Genomic DNA, 22328 nt, shown 5'->3' on the forward strand with positions numbered 1-22328 from the left:
TTGTAAGTGCATCGCAAGTAGCAGGGGTGTGTAGGTGGGGTGTGTGTGGGTATATGAGAGGGATGGGTTGTGTAGTGTGTTTACCTAATCTCCTGCATAATCTTCAATTTTTAAGTGTAGTTTTGCTTGGATATCCGGCGTCAGGAAAACCCACATTAGCCACGGAATTGCACAATCAAAATCTTCGTTCGTAGGGTTGTATGGGGTGGTTATGAGAGTGTCCGGGTAGGGGTGTGATGCAGGTGTGATTATGTGCGCCCGGATGCGTTTAAATAAACCAAGTTTCTGTTTCTAGCTTTATTATCATATTATAAATATCAAAATAGTTTTGCAAGGAAACCCGTCGTCAGGAAAGCCTACTTTAGTTACAACATTGCATGGGGTGTGTTTATATTTTGTATATCGTGCATGGTACGTTTAGGTTATACTTCTTTACTACCAGTCTGTCAAACTGTCTATTTCCTATCTGATTACTTATTTTTATATTAGTTAACTGGTGTGTGGAGTGTTTTTCGGTGGGGTGGGTGTTAGCCTAAAGGCCACGTCCATTACTAAGAGGTTTTTATGCAGGAAGGTGTTGCTCTGGTGTTGCATACTTGTCTTATTCGACCAGGTCAAGTATCTCCATATATCACTGTATATTGGATCACCCATACAGGGTCGACCTAAAAAAGTGCTTCACATTACCTATCTCTAAAACGTAGATATTCGGCTATTACAGTTGAAATCCCTACACCCATTTATCATATAGAAGACATGACCTTAATAATTTCCCAGGCAGGAATAATTTCTCAGGTAACCCCAGTGTGAATTACAAATGGACTCACCCCTTCAGGTAATCCATTTGCAATTCACACTCCATGTGTGGAAGATTAAGGTCATGTCTTCTACAGCGGGGGTATGGAATTCAACAGGAATAGCCAATTAAAATGTGTCCAGCATTATTATAGAGGAAACAGCACAGACTATGATGGAACAGATTTTCTCTATAATAGTTTTAGTGTTAACTATAGCTTCACTCTCTATACCAAGAATAATATTAAACCTTTCTTATAAGTTGTAAACACGTTTATCGGCGTGGGTTCCAAATTAAAAGAAATATACTGGCGCCTCTGGTATCTATTTAGAGGAACACAAATTGTATACTCCCGTTAAATTGGTATAATAATCGAATGAATGATACGCCCACGTGTTCAACATAGGTTACTGCTCAACTTAGGGTATACCGTATGTAGTCCTATTTAAAGAAAACGTGCAGTGCATTTTATCATACATACGGTTTTACAATGTTTTATAAGACCCATTTACATAAAATTGTTAGGCAAAGATGACGTAGGGATGATATTTTTGCAAAAGTTCGTTAAACTTAAAGAATATTATTTCGTTTGTAAAGTACATAATCAATACATTCAAGTAGATACAAATAACCTCGTATTTGTTCAATCGACGTAGGATTTAAAAGAACATAATAACAATGACGATATAAAAAGCAATCTACGTTATTGCTACATGTATCTGTATCTCGGTCTTGTTGTATTTACTAAATATATAGGTCCTAAATTGTGTTCAATTTTCAGGAGAAATGCTGCATGTCTTTTTCAATTTCTAAGGAACAGGATATTTTATTTTGGTATTTTCACTCATTTGGAAACTCCTTGCTGTCTACTGAAGATAGCAGACAAAATTATAAGCATTAATAAATGGTTTCCTACAATTTCTTGGATTAAACTGACAAAATGGTCTTTTGGTATTTTTATACCTTTTATACAAACTTTATTGGAAACCTAATGAAGAAGCTTGCTATCTACTCAAGATAACAAAAGTGAAAATTGAAAAGGCATACTATCTTTCAAATTCTCACATGGGGGGATGATCAAGAAAATTTGTTTTAATATTTTAATACTTTTTGTGTAAAAAAAAACCTCCATGCTGTCTACTGAAGATAGTAGAAAAATTATCATAATCGGTTTTCTTAAATTTCGTGAATTAGAACAGAAAAATTGATCCGTTGGTGTGAGGGGAAATGTGTGTGTGGTTGGGAATCCGTGACAAGGAAAAGTTTATTTTGGTATTTTCATACATTTTATCAAACTTTGAGAAGCTTGCTATCTACTGTAGATAGCTAAAAGAAAGTTGAAAGAATACAATATCTTTCAATTTCTCATATGAGTTATCCTTCATTTAACTCCTTGAACGAGTTGAAATTCACTCCTTTAGAGTAGTTTTCACTCTTTTTTGAGTGGTTTTAAAGTTGAAAAACACATTTCACTCTTTAGTTTTATAAGTGAATTACTCTTTTGGGGAGTGAGTTTTTCACTTTTTTACATTTAGAGAGTAGGGATGATTTTTTTGCAAAAGCCCAAAAACTTAAAGAATGTTATTTTGTTTGTAAAGTATACATAATCAATACATTCAAGTAAATATAATACAAATAACCTCGTATTTGTTCAATCGACGTATATATATTTAAAAGAACATAACAATGACGATATAAAAAGCAAACTCTGTATCTCGGCCTTGTTTTATATACTAAATATATAGGTCCTAAACTGTATTCAATTTTCAGGAGCATGTAAAATAAATGATACAACAGAATGAAACCTGCGACAAAGAATGCTTGAAAGCAGTTGGTTAATTTGTATTTTCATCGGTATATGGACACGTGACGAACGTTGATAGGCTATCGAATTCAGAAACCTTTTGAAATTTTCTATTTTTACCACCAATATGTAAAAAAATGTAATGCGTGATAAAAAAAAAGTGTAATTAAAGATGATACGAATGTATTGGGCGGTTCCATTTAAAATCCACATTCCCCCTGTGGAAGATTTAGCTTGAGTCCTCCACAGAGGGAGTATGAGTTTCAAATAGAATAGAAATTTAAGTAACTTCCATTTGAAATACTCACACCAGTTGTGAAAGATATAGGTAAAGCCATAATACAGGGGAGTACTGGTTTCAAAATGATTAACCCTGACCAATTACATTGAAATAACATAGGCTTACTCCCCTGTGGAAGATATTTCCAAAATCTTCCACAGAGGGGGGGGGGGGTGGATTTCAACTGAAATAGCCCATGTAAAGAGTGTAATTTGTAATATCCATCATTTATTTATTTAAAGTATCTTGTCTTTAAAAAAGCCAAAATCCAAAGATTTGGCAGCGTAATACAGATTGGTATAATATGAATAACGCATACTAAATGGTAAGCTCCCAGTCTCAAGTTCTAATAGTTAGTTTTGGCGTATCATGTTACTCATTTGTCATATTCCTTTTCTTCATTTTTTCATATATCTTTGTCGTGGGTGTGCATTCTTATGTCAGACTGTTAACAATGGATGTTAAAATGACTAAATTCAAAGATACTATAAACGATGTTTTCAGGACATGAAAACTAATTAGCTTTACACATTGAAACACATTTCAATGACTAATTTTTGCGCACATTATCATGGCACGCGGGTGTCGACTGCAGACGACATGTTTAAAAAAATTCTTAAAAATTCAAAAATTTCAAAAATGTAAATTTTCCTGACCATATTTGGAATCAGCATGAAAATTGCATTAAAATGAGTACAAACAAGCCTAGTATTGGTTCAGTATTTCTTAAGATAGCTCTTGATATTTTGAGAAAATATTTCAAAACTTGAACTTTTTCCGTTGAAGCACATGGATAAGCACGCAGAGCATTAATTGCACACCTATACAATGCTGTAACTGGGGGCAACTATCCATTCATCACAGTCAAATTAATCTGGAACTCTTTCAAACACCAATCCATTACTACTTCTCAAGCCTAAGTGATTAGTGATACACTGCGTAAGCATTGTAAGAAACTAATAATCACAATTCACTGAATAGATGAATTTGGTCTAAGGCGACTTAACGAATAATTATCTACAATCTGTACCCATTTAAATGACTAACGGTAGAGTTTTACCAATTAGAGTCAAAGGACGAGGCGTACACTGTTTAACTTAATTAGGCAAAAAAAGGGTCTAATTCGACTAATTAAAATTAGTCATGCAAGATATAATTTAGTTAGTCAAGAAAAAATGGTAAAATTATGCAGTTGTATTGCTAAAAGAACAGTAATATATTTCATATATTTTCATGACTTATAATATTGAAATTGTAAAGAATAAGGAATAATGACTAATTGGGAATTATGACCTAGTGATTTATCATGATTTAATTAGTCATTTACATGCATTACTAATTGATTACTAATTGAGTGACTAATTAAATGACTAACTATTGATCGAAAATCTGATTTTCGATCAGTCATTTAAAGGAGGATTTCGCGATAGTATCCTCTTTTTATGACATTTTTCAGTACATATCCACGAAAAAAGCTTATTCCCAAAATTTCAGTTGATTCAGATTTTACGTTTGCGAGTTATGCATGATTATGTGTATTACACTGCTCCATAAACAATGCGTTGTAATTTCGTTCTGGTATACCAGAACGAAATTCAAATTTGACGATATTTTTGCTAAGCGAATTAACCTGCAAGAAATTTTAGGTACATAAAACATTATGTAGCCAGAGGTTTCCAGTGGTATAAAAATCTCAAGTTTTTTTGAGAAAAGTGGTGGGATGAGGCTGTGGATCACGAAATGCCATTTTAATTATTTAATAAAAGATAGTCTAACTTGAGTAAAATGTTGTTAAATGAATATTTAATCAGTCATTATGCGCATCAAATAGGAGGAGTCGTTAGTATTTATTGGCATTTCTTTTGAAAAAGATTTGTGTCCCATTACATTACACTTACCTGGTGGACATGCGCAGTTTGTATCTTGGGTACCTAGTAAATGTCTACTTGCACTGCCCTGTTAAATAAATAAATAAATAAATAAATAAATAAATAAATAAATAAATAAATAAATAAATAAATAAATAAATAAATAAATAAATAAATAAATAAATAAATAAATAAATTAATTAATTAATTAATTAATTAATAAATAAATAAATAAATAAATAAATAAATAAATAATTAAATAAATAAATAAATAAATAAATAAATAAATAAATAAATAAATTAATTAATTAATTAATAAATTAATTTAAAAAAATAAATAAATAAATGAATAAATAAATAAATATAAAAATAAAAAAATAAAAAATAAATAAATACAAAAATACAAAAAAAATACAAAAAAATAAAAATAAATAAATAAATAAATAAATAAAAAAATTTAAAAAAAGAAATAGATCGAATGAATAAATACATAAATAATGAAATAAATAAATAGATAAATATATGAATGAATAAATAAATAGATCAATAAAATAAAGAAAAAAAGAAAGAAACAGATAAATAGATAATTAGATAAAAGATAAATAGATACATAGATAAATAAATCAATAAATCAATGTAAACATTAAAATTCATTAGAGAAATTTAAATCCTTATATTAAGCTAGTGATTACAAATGACATGACAAATTCAAATATCCCAAGTTGTAATTGCTTCTCGTTTGTTTGTTGCATTCGTTTATTTTTTATTCAATTTCATTTTGTTTTATGCCCGAAGGAGATAATTCACACAATCATGTGTGTAAATGGACCAATTCGTTATTCTTAAAATTTTCAAGCACAAAAACTATTTTACATCAAACATTTACAAATTTACACTAAAGCACGCACCATTTTAGTGTTTGCTTAACCTAAGGTACGATTAAACAATTAGTTCTTTTTACTTATTATTAATAGTGTACGCTGCACTTATTGCACTTTGCAAATGGCATTTTGGTAAACAACATTTATTCAAAATACCGTAGAATTCCGTCTAGAAGCATATATGCCTCTAAACGAGGGGTTTTTTAACGAAAGATATGAAAGGCCAATACCCTTCTCAAAAACATTGCAATAGATTTGTCTTACAAATATACATGTTTGTACAGCCGCCTTTATCAGTAATATAGTTGTTCAAACTCCAAATAACGTTTTTGTTGAGAGTGTCTGCCTCTTGTCTCTTGTGTCAAAAAAACCTCGTTTAGAGGCATATATATGCTTGTAGACGGAATTTTACGGTATACTATGACAAAATGAAAATATAATTTGTCAGGCAATTTTGGTAATAATATAAATAATTTATGAATTCCAATATCAATAAGGCGAGCTTATTTCAGAATTTATCTTTCTCAAAAAACAACCAAAAAAAACCCTCAAATGACTATAAGATGAAGTTAAATTATTATAGGAAATTAAAATTCTATTTTCTGTTGCATTGAAACAGTCACACTCGTAGAAAGAGCACATGTATGCATTTGTACAGGCAGGAATATGCAACAGTGAATCGATTTGGATATAATTTCCGAAAGAATAATTTTTCACGGTGTGTCTTAAGGTTTACGCTCAGAGCAGTGTAAATAGATTTTCTATAATCAATCAATTGTTACTCAATTGCAACCCAAATATCTAGAAGGTATTTCCCGGACTCATTTCAACAACAAGAAAAAATCATTTGCATTGTATATTTGCACGAGTATTGTCGTATACAGCATTGCAACAGTGGTGCTGCGCTTTATGTTAACATTAGGCTGCGTTCACATAGAAGTATACTATTCGGGTATACGGTGCACGTTTTACAGGTGCACGCGTATATAGTTAAATCGAGCAAGGCAATATCATAGTACCGGGTCACATAAGGCTACGATCGCATAGAAGTATACTATTCGGGTATACGATGCACGTTTTGCAGGTGCACGCGTATAGATTAAATCGAGCAAGGTAATTTCATAGTACCGGGTCACATAAGAGCTATTCGAAAAGGCCGTATACCTGCGTTTAGTATAGTATAGTGGGAATCGCGCGTGTTCGATTTTAGTGCATGCGTATACCGTCCAAATTTTAAAAACCTAAACCATATGTGGGCAAATTCATTTTTTAATAGATGCACTATCTAATTCTGCACATTATGACACCTCATTGAATGCAATGTGACCTCAAGAAGTAAAGTTACAAGCATTTGATAAGACGAAGAAAATGGGTAAACTGACATACTCGCTATTCGCTATACGAAATACGCTCATTCGACCAGGCTGAGTTCACATAGTATACTCCTATATGAACTCAGCCTGAACGAATGAGCGTATTTCGTATAGCGAATACCGTATACCGTATACTTCTATGTGAACTCAGCCTTATGGACGCAACTTGTTACATTAGATCATAAAACCATGAAGCTTAGGTTTCCATAATTATAATGACATCGCTCATGAAAAATGCGCAACTCTAATAATTTTCGTTAACGTTGTAAAATTAATGTTTTTTCTTTGAAATTCATTGACATGATTTATACGTTCTCCTTCAAGAATATACCGCCCAGCAAACACAAAACGTTTTCGACATCATTCGAAAAAAGGTTATAAAAGGTTGTCAGAAAACGTTTAAATGTCGGGTTATATAAAGGGTATATTAAGGGTATAAAACGTTTTCATAACATTAAAAAACATTTTTTGACAATCTACTTCCCAGCAAACACTAAATGTTTTACAGAAAACGTTTAATGTCGGGTTATATAAAGGGTATAAAAACGTTTTAATAACATTCCAAAACATTTATGAAAACTTGATAAAAAACATTCTAAACAGAATGCTATTTTGCGGTTGAAAAAATATTTTGTGAAAAACGTTTGCTCAAAATATTTGCAGTAATGTTTTAAAACATTTAGATGTTTTTAAAACGTTTTGAAAAAAACATTTTAAGAACATTTCTGTGTTTGCTGGATGCAAATATTTTAACATAATGTTATTTAAGTGTTGACAACATATTTGGCAAAAAATGTTTGCAAATATAATTTACAATAGCATTTTGAAAACATTTTAAAAATATTGTTGCAGTGTGTTTTCATACAAAACGTTTTTCATGACCTTTATATAACTCGACATTTGAATGTTATTAAAACGTTTTTATCTAAACCAAAAGCCAAAATATAACTTATTTAAAACGTTTTTGTGTTTGCTGGGGATAGACCTAAATTGGGACTATTTTATATTTTATATAGCTGGTATGATTTGGTATTTATTTACAGTCGAATTCGTATCAAAATGGTATGGTTCTAATCAAGCATGCACTTTTCATCCAAAATGAACACGTTCCATAGATTCCATGTAATGCCGTTGATATAAGTTCCATCTATTAATATTGGTATAATTTGGGATATTTTAAGGGGGTACTACACCCCTGCCCAATTTTGTGCCTATTTTTGCATTTTTCTTAAAAATTATAGAGCATTGGTGACAAGTAAGATATATATATATTATAGGGGCAAGGACTACAACTATACTGCACTGGAAATTTTATTTCAGCACAGACAACAGTTGTGGAGTTACAGTCAAAAATGAGGGAAAACCAATATTTGATCAATAAATCAATAACTACTTGCCTTGAGTTGCTAAATTTTCAGGGCAGTAGTTGTAGTCCTTGCCCCTATAATATACATATCTTACTTGTCACCAATACGCTATAATATTTGAGAAAAATGCAAAAATAGGCACAAAATTGGCCAGGGGTACAGTAGTACCCCCTTAATTATTTGAATTCAATTACACTGTTGTACAGTTGCTCGATGATCATACTGTACAATGCATTTTATTTTACATTTCAATTTACCATTATAGTTGCTCGATGTTCATGCTATATACCTGTATTTTGACGTTGAAACAAATAATACAATGATCATACTGATAAATGTCATTCCTATATACATGTGATTTTCTAAAATATGGATTTGATATAAATATCGTAATGTGATGTGAATGACCCCCATCTTACCCTATTTTGTGATGTTAATGCAGACGCAATCCTATTACCAACGTCGCCTAGAGGAGGTCCTTCTGGTAACCCAGCTTCAAATTGGTTCCGTAAGTCCCGGATGTATCCATCTTGATGGTGAAGGAAGACTTCTAATTCTTGAATACGAACGATGAGGAAGGCGCAAGTGAATGTTATCAAAACAGCGAATAAAATAGTTGCAGTATATACATTAAATATAAAAGAGAAAATTTGACGGCGTTTTCTAGATTGATTTTGTGCCGAATGTTTATTTGGTATTCTACTGGTAGTAGAGGTATCGATGTTTTTATAATCACCGCCATGTGTGGAATCCTGACTATCATCTTGTCGATGATTTTCTCCTAGTTTTCTTTCAACTAAACCAGTCAAATCCATCTTTTTATTCGCCATTCCTTATATGAATATATCCACATTGATCAATAGCACCAGACTAGAGCATAATCAGCAGAAACCATCTTCTTTTGAGTGAAGTTGAAATCGGTGTAATGATGCAGAAGTGGAAACCGCGTGTGTGTACGTTAAATTGACTGCGTCAAATGGCACAAGTGACATGCCTATGCTGAGCCACCGGTTAAGTGAGCGTGTAACATATCCGCTGTATTCGCATTAACCCCTCTGTCAGTCTCGAATGTCATCAAAACAATTTCCAAATATATTAAAAAAATTTAGAATTTAAAAAATCTATTTACATATTTGGAATCTACGCGAAAAATGCATTTGAATGAGTACAAACAAGCGTAGTATTGGTTCAGTGGTTCTTGAGATATCAACTCAAAATTTTCTTTCAAATGGGAAACATTTTGGTATTAGCGATGGAGGATTTGCATGGAGCATTAACAGCGTAGCGTAGGATGTGCGTTTGTTAGCTCACGAGCAGTGAATGTCAACAAACTGATCTATACGCGAGTAGTGTAGGGTTAACGGGGACTCGCTGGATTCTCTGCCGTAATGCTACGTCATGTTATTATCTTAATTGCTTGGGGGATGCCAAGCAAAATAATGAGGATGAGAATGAGATGGTTGAAAAATAATCTTCTTGAACTGCAGATGATGAGTGGTAGTCGAGTTCAAAGCTCGGATTTTTTGTATATAATATTGTGAATACAATGAACTGAACTATAGGTTGTCATCCCGTATGGTCTTGATAAAATTATAGTGATTATTTTGTGAGACCGCCAATAATCCACAACCACGCCCCACCCTACACCGCAAACATACCGCCCAACCCCATCAATTACACATAATTATTTGATTTGTTTGAAATAATATTATTATACTGACATAATTAATTCATAAAAACACAGACACGTATATAATGTGATCTTTCCTGTATCAGAACTTGCATCATAAGAACTTTTTAATTATTATAGTCCATATACCTTCCTAGAGCCAGTAACTTAGATACTTTTTTCTTCTGTTGTGTCTCTAAACGTGATGATAAGTACCGTACACATTTTCAGAAAGGAAATGGCGCAACAGCGGTTGTTACGAAATTTTCAACAACTTGTTAAGTTTTGTTCTAACAGTGTAATAAAGAAATCATGTATCCTTCATGAATACTATTCTGACTAAAATTTACCATAATTATTATCATTTCTCCTTTTTATACAAGAAAAGTTGTGATTGAAAAAATGGAGAAGTGGGAGCAAAATATGCGACTCGGAATGATGGACTAAGATATATTTTATTTAGATATGTTTTCTTTTTCATTATGCATTGACCGACATCGAGGGAAAGAATGATTGCCACAAAACACGGTATTTTTATCTGATTTATTTGGTAGACAACAACTTGATAATATCTTTTGTCTATCTTATAACCCGCCAATTCCACCTTACACAGGTATCTATGATAGCATTTTAAGTATACAAAATATTCAGCTTTAAAATTACAATTATTGTTACCCTTAGTCAAACAATTATTTACCTTCCACCAGAACCTGACGTCATATCTTTAATACAGCCATTCCGAAAAAAACCCCAAGGTGTCATCTTTATGCATTAATGAAATTTAGTGCACACGTGACGTCCTAACAACGGTCTTATGTGTGATAAATGTTTGGGACGCAATTTAGCATTTTGATTTCACATTACTTAATGTATGTGTCACTAAATGGAGCAAGTTTGATACGCAAATATAATTTGCATAATTGTTTTCAGAATTTCAAAAGATTTGACCCTTTACGGTATCTTGAGTTTTGTCAAGGTGAAGAGACTTTTTGGACACTGTTTAAAAATCAGAGATTTTACGCAACCTGTACGACGTCAGACTGTGACGTTTTTGTGACGTCATGGAACAGAGAAAGGGAAAAGGCACTTTATATATCACTTGATATATACATTAGGCAATAACAGTGTAAAAAGGTTTCGAAATGTGAAACCTGCCTTTTTTAATATATACAACATTTCAGACTAATAAAATTAACATGTTTTATGTTTTAATAGAACTGACAAATATAAAATCATTAGAAAGTTAATAAAATTATGGAGATTTGGCACAGAAATATCTATATTTCTTTAAAATGACTTTAAAAAACAAAAACAAAATATGAAGTAAATAACGTTACAAAGTAAACAAGATATTTCAAACATCTTGTTATAAACCAAGAACCACAAGTCGGTTGCGAGATTTATTTGAATATGCCTAAAACAATAGTTTGCTGAACAAATGTCATGTTCCACTGCTACGCCGCGTAATTTTAAAAGAAAAAGAAAAACGCATTGACCATTTTAGTTGGTTGACTAACTTCGAAAAGTATCTAAGATAGCGAGTAACATCTTTTTCCCCAATGTTTACATGATGCATGTTTGTGAAGATTAATATTTCATAAATGATAAGGATAGATCAAGAATCGATGGTGACAGAAAGATTGATCGAATTATGCTCCATGGCCTTAATCTAGAATTTTACATTAAAATTAGATTCTCAAATAAAGTTTAAAGGCAACTACCTAAATGCGTCTTCCCTGCAATTTACAAAGAATCCTTTGGATTCCAAAATGCAGACATCACAGAACCCTACTGTACAAACATCAAGAAGATGTTAAAAATTTAGTACTCGCAGTTTAAAAAAATGACATTTTGTTTTAAAAGAAATGTCTTCTATCATCCTACATATTTACAGGCGTCTATTGCATAACTGCCCTCCAGAGCAAAGATACAGTATCTACAAGTGAATTACAATACAGACACTGCCTTTTTATGAGACAAATAAAAAAAACCTATGTGTCATTGGCCCCTGAACATGTTTAAAGCAAAACCTATTTTGTAACCTGTTAACAGTTTTGTTTTACACATGTTCATGGGCCAAAAGCACATACGAGGTTTTCCTGCCCAACCACGATGTGTTTGAATCACTGTGGTCCCTAAAGCCATATTGTTACATTTCCACAAAAATAAGATTTGTATTTCTTTTGTCACCTTTTAAAAAATATCGGATTTTGTCACCAATAAGGCATGGTTTTTGCATGGTATGTTAATTCATTAATGTACATTACAAACATGTAAAAAACTGAATTTTGAAAATAATTGAGGGCGTCCTCCTCAGCAAATGTTAACAATATGGCTTTAAGTAAAAATACTCCATCTACTGTGTTTTTATATGGGAGGTCTATGTCTTGAATCAGTTGACTCCCAAGGCAGATGCCAGTAACTGCTAATAATTGATGAAGCAAACACTACGTTATACTGGGGGTGGGGGCGATGATGGTGTATTAGACTGGAATCGACGTTGATCCGAGATCAATCCTGTGATCAGACAGTATATCCAGTGATAGACCCCAGATTGTTAAGATCTGTTGGAATAAGGCAGATTAAAATTAAAAACATTAGCCGCAATAGATTAGGTTATAGATAACCAGATAACATAATGATCTCATGGTGTTTAAATTACACAAGGTGTATCTCAAACATGTTACAATGTGTTAGATATTTTTTGACTAGAAGAATAATGATATATTTTTTGATTAGTGGCGTACAGCCTGATGTTTGCCAAATCTGGATTATTTTCTGTGTGATAGCTTTTGTTTTAAGGTAACAGTCAATTTACTGGGTCATGTCACAATTCACTATAGTCGTCATATTGAGCCATATATATACATGATATCAGGCCCGTCGGAAGCAAATTAAAAGTGGTACGGCCCACTTTTGGGGGTCTGGGGTGAAACCCCAGCGGGGTTTGAAGGGCCGAGCCCCTCATGGGGTTCGAGGGGCGAAGCCCCTGAAGCTCAAACACTTTGGAAAATGAAAAGTAGAATTTCAACGGTAAGTTAATAGGACTAAACTTCAAAACTAGGACATTCAAAATAAAATGATCAACCATAAAACATGTTACCAATTCATGATAAGCCTCGATTACAGTACACATGATAGTAATTTTGAAAGCCCAGTTTTCGACGGGGGGGGGGTTAGAAACTTTAGGAAAATGAAGACCCATTTGTAGCCAATTGGTGGACCATTTTGTCACTGTTATTGTGTAAAATTTTAGTTTGAAAAAGCCTAAAATTTGCAAAAAGACGGCCCAATTGAAGCCATTTGTGGACAAGTTTTAACTTTTATTGTCTGAATTATTGCTTTATAATTATGTACCCATAAAGTTGCGCACGCGGGTGTCAGAAGTGAGAAAATGGTGCAAAATGAAGACCTAATTGAAGCCATTTGGTGGACTAATTTTTGCACTATTATTGTGTAAAATTTTAATTTTGAAAATGCCGAAAATTTGCAAAATGACGGCCCAATTGAAGCCATTCGTGGACAAGTTTTGACCTTTATAAATTACCCGGTATTGCTTTACATGTTAACATAAAGTTGCGCACGCAGGGATGTGCCCCCCTTAGAAGTGAGAAACTTTTGCAAAATGAAGACCAAATTGAAGCCATTTCGTGGACCATTTTGGCACTATTATTGTGTCGTTTGAAAAAGCCGAAAATATCAAATTTACGAAATGACAAGCCAATTGAAGGCCATTTTTTCACTGTTATTTTATGAATTATTGGTTTAAACATCAAGTGGTGAGTGTTAAATACTACAGACACGAAAACTGACAGTTGTTTGTATACGCAGGGGGTGTCTGAGGAGGATGTACCCCCTGAGAAGTTTTGGAAATTTTGCAAAATGAAGGTCCAATTGAAGCCATTTGGTGCATCATTTACACTATCATTGCTTTTTAAAACAAAAAAGGCCCAAACTCAATTTTTAAAATTATAAATGTTACACTGACACTTTATAGGCCTAAGACTTGAGATTCGCAATTAAAGCATGCATGGATCGATGTTGAATTGAAGTCAGCACGGAGTCCGTCTTAATAGGCCTATATACTGACTTTGATGACAATGTGACGGGCCCTGCATGTAAAATAATCACAGACCTAGGCCTATAGATTGACCCGACTGCGATTTAGGCATGGGCCTACTATAACGTGCAATTTAACCTTTTCCCTTCTCCTTTTCTTCTCCCTTTTCTCTTCTTTTTTCCTTTTCCTCTTTCTCTTCTCTTCTCTTCTCTCCTTTCCTTTTTTTTTTTGGCTAAAAAGTGGTACGGCCATGGCCGTACCGGCCGTAGCGGTTCCGACGGGCCTGCATGATATAGGCAATTCGAACGTATTATGATCACACCGCGCTAAAATAGGGGAAAGGGAACCAACTATAGGATTTCGGGATTTTCTCAACACATCATTGTAAATCCCCGTATTTGTGGATGCAGATACATTATGTTGACTCATAATTCTGCTTTATATTGACATATGAGTCAAGTATACAAAGAGAGCCTTTATATTTTTAATATTTTGTCTTAGGATTATAAAACTTTTTGAGGTATACACTTTGATGTATAAATGAATTTCGAAACAGTGGTGGCGCAAGTACACGCTGATCAACGGACTGCTTCATGTCAAGGATGAAGCGGCAAATCTTCAATGTAAGATCGTAAATGTATATCATTATATTTTGAAAAGTATTCTAAACAAAATTGTGTTGTCCACCCCTAGTGTTCAGTTTATGCTTACCTTTGAAGAACTCTCATAGTTGAATTGATCTTGGGTTACTTCTCGATTATCGACCACTATTCGATCTCCGGGATCGCTTATCAATCCTAGCATTCGTACATCTGTTATATGTGGAAGTTCCTCTCCTATGTCCGGGTTGTTTTGGTATAAACCCGTTCTCTCCGAGTTGATCTCGATCTTCGTCTGTAAAAATAGAAAGTGTAAGTGATAAAAAATCAAATAAAATTAAACAAGCCCAATCGCCATTGTAACTTCCAGTTTTTGAGAGCAGTTTTCGGACACTTTGACCTCTGACATATCGGGGAAATTGCTGTAATTATTATTAATTAATTTATTATTGTCATAATGTTATCATTAAAAATATTTAAATAATTAATTTATTTAGTAATATTTTTGGGGGGTTTGTTTTCATTCTTGTAAAACATTTTAGATTATATTTTGTATGCACAAAAAAACAATTTTTCTTAATTTTCCCAATAGGTCAGAGGGCAAAGTGTTCCAAACCTGCAAAAAACTGTCCCACAATGCATTGTCGACTTGGCTTATTAACTATATAATTGAAAGAGTTTGAGATGTCATTTTGAATTCCAGCGTTCCTTTCTCTTTTATACTTGCACAATAGAGGACGTTCATGAGCCGTATATAAGAAGAATATTTGACCAGGAGTTAGTATTGACTGATATTTGCTGAATAAAAGGCGTTTGATCTTATTGATCAAATCAAGTTGACACTGAAATTGCGTGACGTTTAGTGTGACGTTTTACCTGCAATCAATTACATTTTTTTTTAAAAATCTATACAATTAAAATATATATCATATGATGGACTTCACATGGCGAACCCATTCAGCTGGTCACATGCCTGCAGTGGCGTAGCGTCATAGGGGCACGGGGGCACGTGCCCCCTGAACCGATCTGAAATTTTTAAAAATCCCATAGGAAAATTGCCGAAAAACTGATTGTGTCCCCCAATAAGACCCGGTGCCCCCCCCATCATGGTCGGTGCCCCCCCCATGTGATGACCCACGCCGGGCCACTGCTTGTCTGGTTGGAAGTTTCGTCAGCATTATCTCAAAGGATTCAGCTGTTCATTCATAGATATGCTTGATATATAAAAACAAATTCATATACATACCACGTCTGCAAAGAACTCTAGATATAAGTCCAAGTTTTGCTCGTATGAATCTGGAAAAAAAAGGGGAAAATCATTGAATTTTTTCTACTTCTTGTATCATTGTGGCGAAACAAAAATTACACTATGATTTATAATGTTATCTGATTAGTTCTGATAATAATAATAGCAACATAATTTTGGTATTTAGTCAAAGAAATCAATCATTTATCTCCCCTGTATTAGCAATGTAAATGTAAAAATTTAAGTCATTTAAATTTCTAATATATGGTGCAATAAATGTGCATGAATTATCACTGGTACGATGCTAAGGATTATTTCCATTCCACTGAGTTATTTGCCAATTAAGAAATAAGATCATTATCAAAATAATTTGCTTAGATGTACGATCTTATCGCTGTATATAAAATACCAAGAGGCGTCGCATGAAATACATGTGGGTGGTGTGGTGGGGTGACGGCAAGAGATGTTTAGGCGTAGTTGTGTCACTCATAGACCCTCCCTCGGGTCCATGGAGAACGACTGGTAATGTAGATTACATAGCATTAAAAATCAACCCAATACATGGACCCTCCCAGTCTGTAAGCACTTTGACTTCTAGTTGACTAGTTCCCACAAAATGCTGGGAGTTCACTTTTACGGATTTGGAGTCACGCAATCTTTCTATATACCACGTCCATGTTTTCACTACATTAACGTTTGTGTAAGCGACTAAAACAACGATATTGTATCCGACCAATCAACGCAGCTTGGCAGCGCGGGGATATTTGAAAAGGCTTCCCTAGCTAAATAATGTGCAAACATTTGCAAACCGCACGCGATAATATACGCAATATGGACAATAGGAGCTAATAGGCCTAAGTCCGAGTCGAGTGGTTGCCTTTTATTATTGCGCGTACCATGGGTCTATCAGACGCGTGCCACTTGAGCTCAATACCTCTCAGTTGTTGACAAGCAATGACAAGTGTCCCATCCGATCTTGCGTCACATCCCGCGGCATAGCTTTGTGCTACCATATTTGAATTGAAACTGGGGCGGGGCTTTCGTAATTGACATCAGAATCACCGGGCTTCGTTGAACGAATATTTGGAAGTGAAATCTCTAACACTTCGGAACAGTCTCGGCGTGGGGAGCGGTCACTGAATTTTAGCGTTCAATATAGGAGGTGTGATCAGTGTGGTGGCATCAATTTGAGCTAATTTGTGTAGAGAGAGGAATTGGTTTTGGGCTGTGTATTATTTTAGAATCGGGGGGGTGAAGGACTCCAGGAAGGACTATGGCATATTTTGGTAGGCTATTATGTAATTATGTATCGTTCCATTATCCAGGCCGGACCGAACCGAGACTGTGGGACAGTCTATGTCACTCATAGTCGTTTTTACATAGGACATCCCGAGAAATCATCGAGTCATGATCATGACCATCATCATCATCATCATCATCATCATCATCATCATCATCATCATCATCATCATCATCATCATCATCATCATCATCATTATCGTCATCATTATCATCATCATCATCATCATCATCATCATCATCATCATCATCATCATCATTATCGTCATCATCATCACCATCATCGTCGTCGTCGTCGTCGTCATCATCGTCGTCGTCATCATCATCATTATCGTCGTCATCGTCATCATCATTGTCGTCGTCATCAACATCGTCATCATCATCATTGTCATCATCACCATCATCATCGTCGCCATCGTCATCATTATCGCCATTGTCGTCATCATCATCATCATCATCATCATCATCATTATCATTATCATCATCATCACAATCATCATCATATCATCATCGTCATTATTGTCGTCATCGTCATCACCGTCATTATCGTCTTTGTCGTCATCGTCCTCACCGTCATCGTCATCATTATTTATCGTCTTACCTGCTGTTTCGCCATCGTCCCAAAACAAATCTCCGTATGCGATATCATCCAGATCCTCAGGCATACTGATCAGTAAGCTCATTGGGTTGAGACGCCTGCAAATCACAATAGTTTTAACATTATTAGGTGTTTTTAAGGAGAGTTGATAGCCTAATATCTGTCACATGCACCATGTATGTAACGCGTGGTCATTAACGATACAAAAATCACGTGCTGTTACGGCAATATTATTTTAGGCAGCAAATTGCGGTAAAAGATTTCTGGGGGAAAACTGAAGGTAAATTTTAGTAGTTTTATAGAATTTCCTCTTAATGCCATCTACTGAAGATTGCTCTCCCCAATTAGCAACCCTGTTATGGCCCGTCTCTTGTCATAATTTCTCTTAATGCTATCTACTGAAGATAGCACTCTCCAATTGGCAGCTCTGTTATGCCCGGTCCCCTGTTACACTTTCTCTTGAAGCTATCTACTGAAGATAGCACTCTCAAATTGGCAGCTCTGTTATGTCCCGTCTCTTGTCATAATTTCTCTTAATGCTATCTACTGAAGATAGCACTCTCAAATTGGCAGCTCTGGTATCCCCCGTCAATTGACACGATTCCTCTTGATGCTATCTACTGAAGATGGCACTCTCAATATCTCTGTTATGTTCAGTCTCTTGACATACTTAGCATCTCAAATTGGCAGCTATGTTATTCCGGACGCCTTTCTCTTGATGCTATCCACTGAAGATAGCACTTTTAATTGGCAGGCAGCTCCTTATGCCTTTTTTTCCTCTCAATGTCATCTACTGGAATTCCCATCAAATTATAGCAACATTGCTAAAAGTGGTGATCATTCATTTAGACTTAGGTGTATATAATTATATATTTTAGATTCATCAAACTACTTTTATTTATAATGCCAAGAATGACGCATAATGTCTTTTAAAAGTGGGTGTCTTACGAGTATTTTGTAGTATTTCCAGGCTCTTGCAGAGGTATGATATAGCCTCCGCGTGTGAAGACTGGTATAGTGTCAAGAGGAGCAGGATGACTGATATTACGACCCTGATTGGCTCTGGCTAGCTCAAGACCCTGATATAAAAGAAAAGTAAATATTATTATAATATGAGGGTGGTTACTTGATGGTGTGGTGACGATAATTCGTCACCGCATAAACACAATTCTCTACTAATAATATTTATGTGCCCCCTGCTAATTTCTAGAAATGCCGCGTTCATCAAGTGCATTCCGCGTAAGATGATTTAAACGTCGGATTGGCATCGGATGTTTAGAATCACTTTGCTGAACCCACTATAAAGTAGACGATCTAACCTCTTTTCGCTTAAGCTTCCAGCACCATGTTTTGGTTTAGTATTTAGTACATGACCTACTACTTTAGGGTGAGGTTTGAGTGAAAGTTAAATAATTATGCCTAGTTACTACACCAGAAGTGTAATTTAAGCTTCAGTTCATTATTTTTTATTTTGTGTCCAAATTCTTTCTCCAATCGCTTTCGTTATTCTCTCCCCGCATTTAACTTGTTCACTTGACGCGGCTCTCAAATCCGCCATTTGCTTCGAGTTCCCTTTTGGTTCCAGAAATTTACGGTTTATTAATGGTAGCCTATAGGCCTAATAATGGGCAATATTATTTAAGTTAATTTGGGGTTCACATCAACACGAAGGAACAGCTATCATTCATGTCGGAAATACGATCTGTAAACTATTATGTTATATTTGGAAGGGGCTTATTATATTGGGTATTTGAAGGATTGTAGAATACGTACCGTATAGTAATCGTAGAACCGATCGTCAGGAATGTAAGCGCTGACTGTGTATACACCCTGAACAAAAGTGAGAAAACAAAAACAAAAAACCCAGAATATTAGTTAATAGGGATATAAAATACAAAGTAGTTAAAAAAAAATCATAACTATTTTTTTAGGTGTTTATTGCATTCACAATCTTTAAACATACGTAACGAGTCCCCTTAACATGCTTTAAAAACTTCTAAATAATTCTGATCACAGCTAAAGGATTCTTTATTTTGTCCCGAGTCTCCGACAGGTGATTCGTTTATCAGTTTGTTACACCACCAGTGGCAGTAGGCTTATGTGACAAGATGTGATGACAGTTAGGCCTACAACAGATGACGTTGAGCCCAACTTTCCAGAAATTGACTTTCGGCTGAGGAAATTTGTTATCATAGGTTGGTAACAGTTGGCGTGAAGGAACGGGTTTGCTTTTTATTAATCAGGTTAATTGAATACGTTCTGGTGAGATATCCAAAATATTATAGAACTCACTCGATACATTTCAGTTCGTATCAGGAACCTTGTTTCCTCTACGGTTTGTTTTTTGCCATATAGCACGGTTTAATGAGTTAGCCTTATTACACCCTTCAGTTGGTAAATTGGGACAAATTGTTTAAAGGAGGTGTAAAGTGTGTAGTTGCGTCGAGTCTTAATTTGCGAATCGAACGGCTCGATTCAATTAAGCTTTACTTGAATATACACTGGCTTACCGGGTCCATAACGGGGACAACGAGCAGAGCTGGACCCAAAAGGAACTCCCAGTCAACTTCCCATACATCCTCGTCATCAGGGAAACTGTAAAGCAAAACAAATTTGAAAATCATTTTAGATCCAGATCGGTAGAATACAAAGTATTACAGAAAGTTTGACGTAGAGCAGCGTGGCCTAGCGGATAACGTCTTTGACTAGACTCTGTTGCAAGAGGTCCCCGTCAATGGAGGCAAAATATGACCGCTTTCTCAATTTTATACTGCATTTAGATGCAATTGTGGGGCAGATGCACGGAATAACAAATATCTCGCAGCCAGTTCCGATCAGGGTAACGCCTGGCTCTCTGTACACATCATGGGAGAACTATATCTGTATGACATTGAATGATTCACCCAGGGCCAGGTTCAATAAGAAATCGAAAAACTTACTCATAGAATGGAGCTCGTGCCACAGCAAATCCATCGACGTGAGCATGATAGAAACACGTATACAAATACGGTAATATTCGGTATCTCTCCTCTATGTATTTCTTCATATTATCGCGAATGGTACTCGGGAAAGATGCGGGATCTGCTGGCTAAATAGGCAAGAAAACGGCAAATAAATAAGAGCAAAAACTTGGTACTTAATCTCCATTAATTTTACAGAATTATTTTTTTTTCGGACAATCTGCTGCCTTTTTTACGTTCGAGGTCATATCTTTAAAAACTGTTGTATCAAAAGAGGTCTATTTTTTGCAAACAATAGCTAAATAATGTGGCATATGCAAACACTAAATGACTGTTTTACATTAAGATGTCATTATTTTTGTCGTAACCCCCTTTTTAGGACACCTTGTATGCATTAACATACAGCGTTTTTGAATAGGGGGACAGAACGCTAACTTTAGGACTGTTCGATATTTACCCCGGGGTGGCCGTGGGAGTTTTGACCAAAAATGGACAACAAATTTCGCGTGCCCCCTCGCGTCCGCTCAAAATGTTCGGACCCCCTGTTTACTCTTTTCTTCTATTTAAAACGTAACATTACCCTTTCATGGTTCGATAAAAAAATCGATTCCCCCTCAGGATCCCAAAAAATTTGAATTCCCCCTTTAAAAATTCCATTCCCCTGACGTAAATGTTGAACGGTCCGAAAACCCCAGACGGTGGCATATATTTTACCTGGGTATCTCTAGCTTTGTAAACACGTGACAGTGGGTAGAATGCACCGACTTGCATCCATCTCTGACACAGCTCAGGATCATCTATAGGTGGGTCGCCATAGAAACCACAAATGTTAGCACCAACCTGTCAAAGAAGGTCAAATTCAGTTCTTTGTCGATAGGAGTCTTAAAACACTTATTTCATTAACTATTTTACAGTTTGATCAGTTCGTAATCGGCGGGCCTTATAACATCGCGGATTAATATCAATATATTTAATTTTGAGAATTGTCTTTTGACATCTTGCCAGAAGCATCATAAGTTATTAATTGAAGTCTTATACGTGACATCTTGCCCAAGATCGCAATAGTTGGAGAAAGCTTGTAGTCGCCTGCTCCGCAGCCGACTGATGATTATGATGAGTTTGTCTGCTTTCATTAACACGCAAAATAAAGACTAGACAGGTCGGTGTAGTGGTAAAAGCCCAACAATTCCCGCCGATAACGAGCTGTTCAAAGTAGGCCTATAATAATAACTCAATCAACTTATACTATGGCTAAGTGCCTCCAGCAGGACACCTGTTACCAACTGTCAACATTTGACGACCAATTGACTCAGGTGATGGTTACTTTCTGGAAAGCTGGACTGAACTATATGGCATCTGATGTAACTGATTCACCAACTGGGTCATGTATTGCCTTTGGCTCAATGACAGACTGATAAATTCATCATGCAGGGACAGGGAGAGAATTCTTTTGAGACCAAAGCCGTAAAAAGAAAAATTGCTGAAACTTTAAGGGGTCTGTAGAAAGTGAATACTATATGTATAATTA

At 35.0% G+C, this 22328-nt stretch overlaps 2 protein-coding genes across 3 annotated transcripts in view; both read right to left on the reverse strand.

The window, feature by feature from the left end:
• Window positions 1-9682, reverse strand: part of LOC140170333 (uncharacterized) — a 40824-nt gene extending 31142 nt beyond the window's left edge. For both annotated transcript variants that reach the window (XM_072193701.1, XM_072193700.1), the window contains exons 1-2: window positions 8789-9682; window positions 4779-4836 (exon numbers count right to left, since the gene is read on the reverse strand). In XM_072193701.1, coding sequence (XP_072049802.1) covers window positions 4779-4836; window positions 8789-9199 — 469 coding nt within the window. In that variant the 5' untranslated portion in view covers window positions 9200-9682. The remainder of the gene's footprint in view (window positions 1-4778; window positions 4837-8788) is intronic.
• Window positions 9683-10548: 866 nt separating this feature from the next.
• LOC140170334 (sucrase-isomaltase, intestinal-like) overlaps window positions 10549-22328 on the reverse strand; it is a 30391-nt gene continuing 18611 nt past the window's right edge. Inside the window, exons 13-21 of the mRNA XM_072193702.1 lie at window positions 21515-21640; window positions 20780-20928; window positions 20351-20435; window positions 19614-19670; window positions 18789-18919; window positions 17844-17938; window positions 15944-15993; window positions 14810-14992; window positions 10549-12602 (exon numbers count right to left, since the gene is read on the reverse strand). Coding sequence (XP_072049803.1) covers window positions 12522-12602; window positions 14810-14992; window positions 15944-15993; window positions 17844-17938; window positions 18789-18919; window positions 19614-19670; window positions 20351-20435; window positions 20780-20928; window positions 21515-21640 — 957 coding nt within the window. The 3' untranslated portion in view covers window positions 10549-12521. The remainder of the gene's footprint in view (window positions 12603-14809; window positions 14993-15943; window positions 15994-17843; window positions 17939-18788; window positions 18920-19613; window positions 19671-20350; window positions 20436-20779; window positions 20929-21514; window positions 21641-22328) is intronic.

The sequence above is a fragment of the Amphiura filiformis genome, chromosome 14 (genome assembly GCF_039555335.1).
Source record: "Amphiura filiformis chromosome 14, Afil_fr2py, whole genome shotgun sequence".
Lineage (NCBI taxonomy): Eukaryota > Metazoa > Echinodermata > Ophiuroidea > Amphilepidida > Amphiuridae > Amphiura > Amphiura filiformis.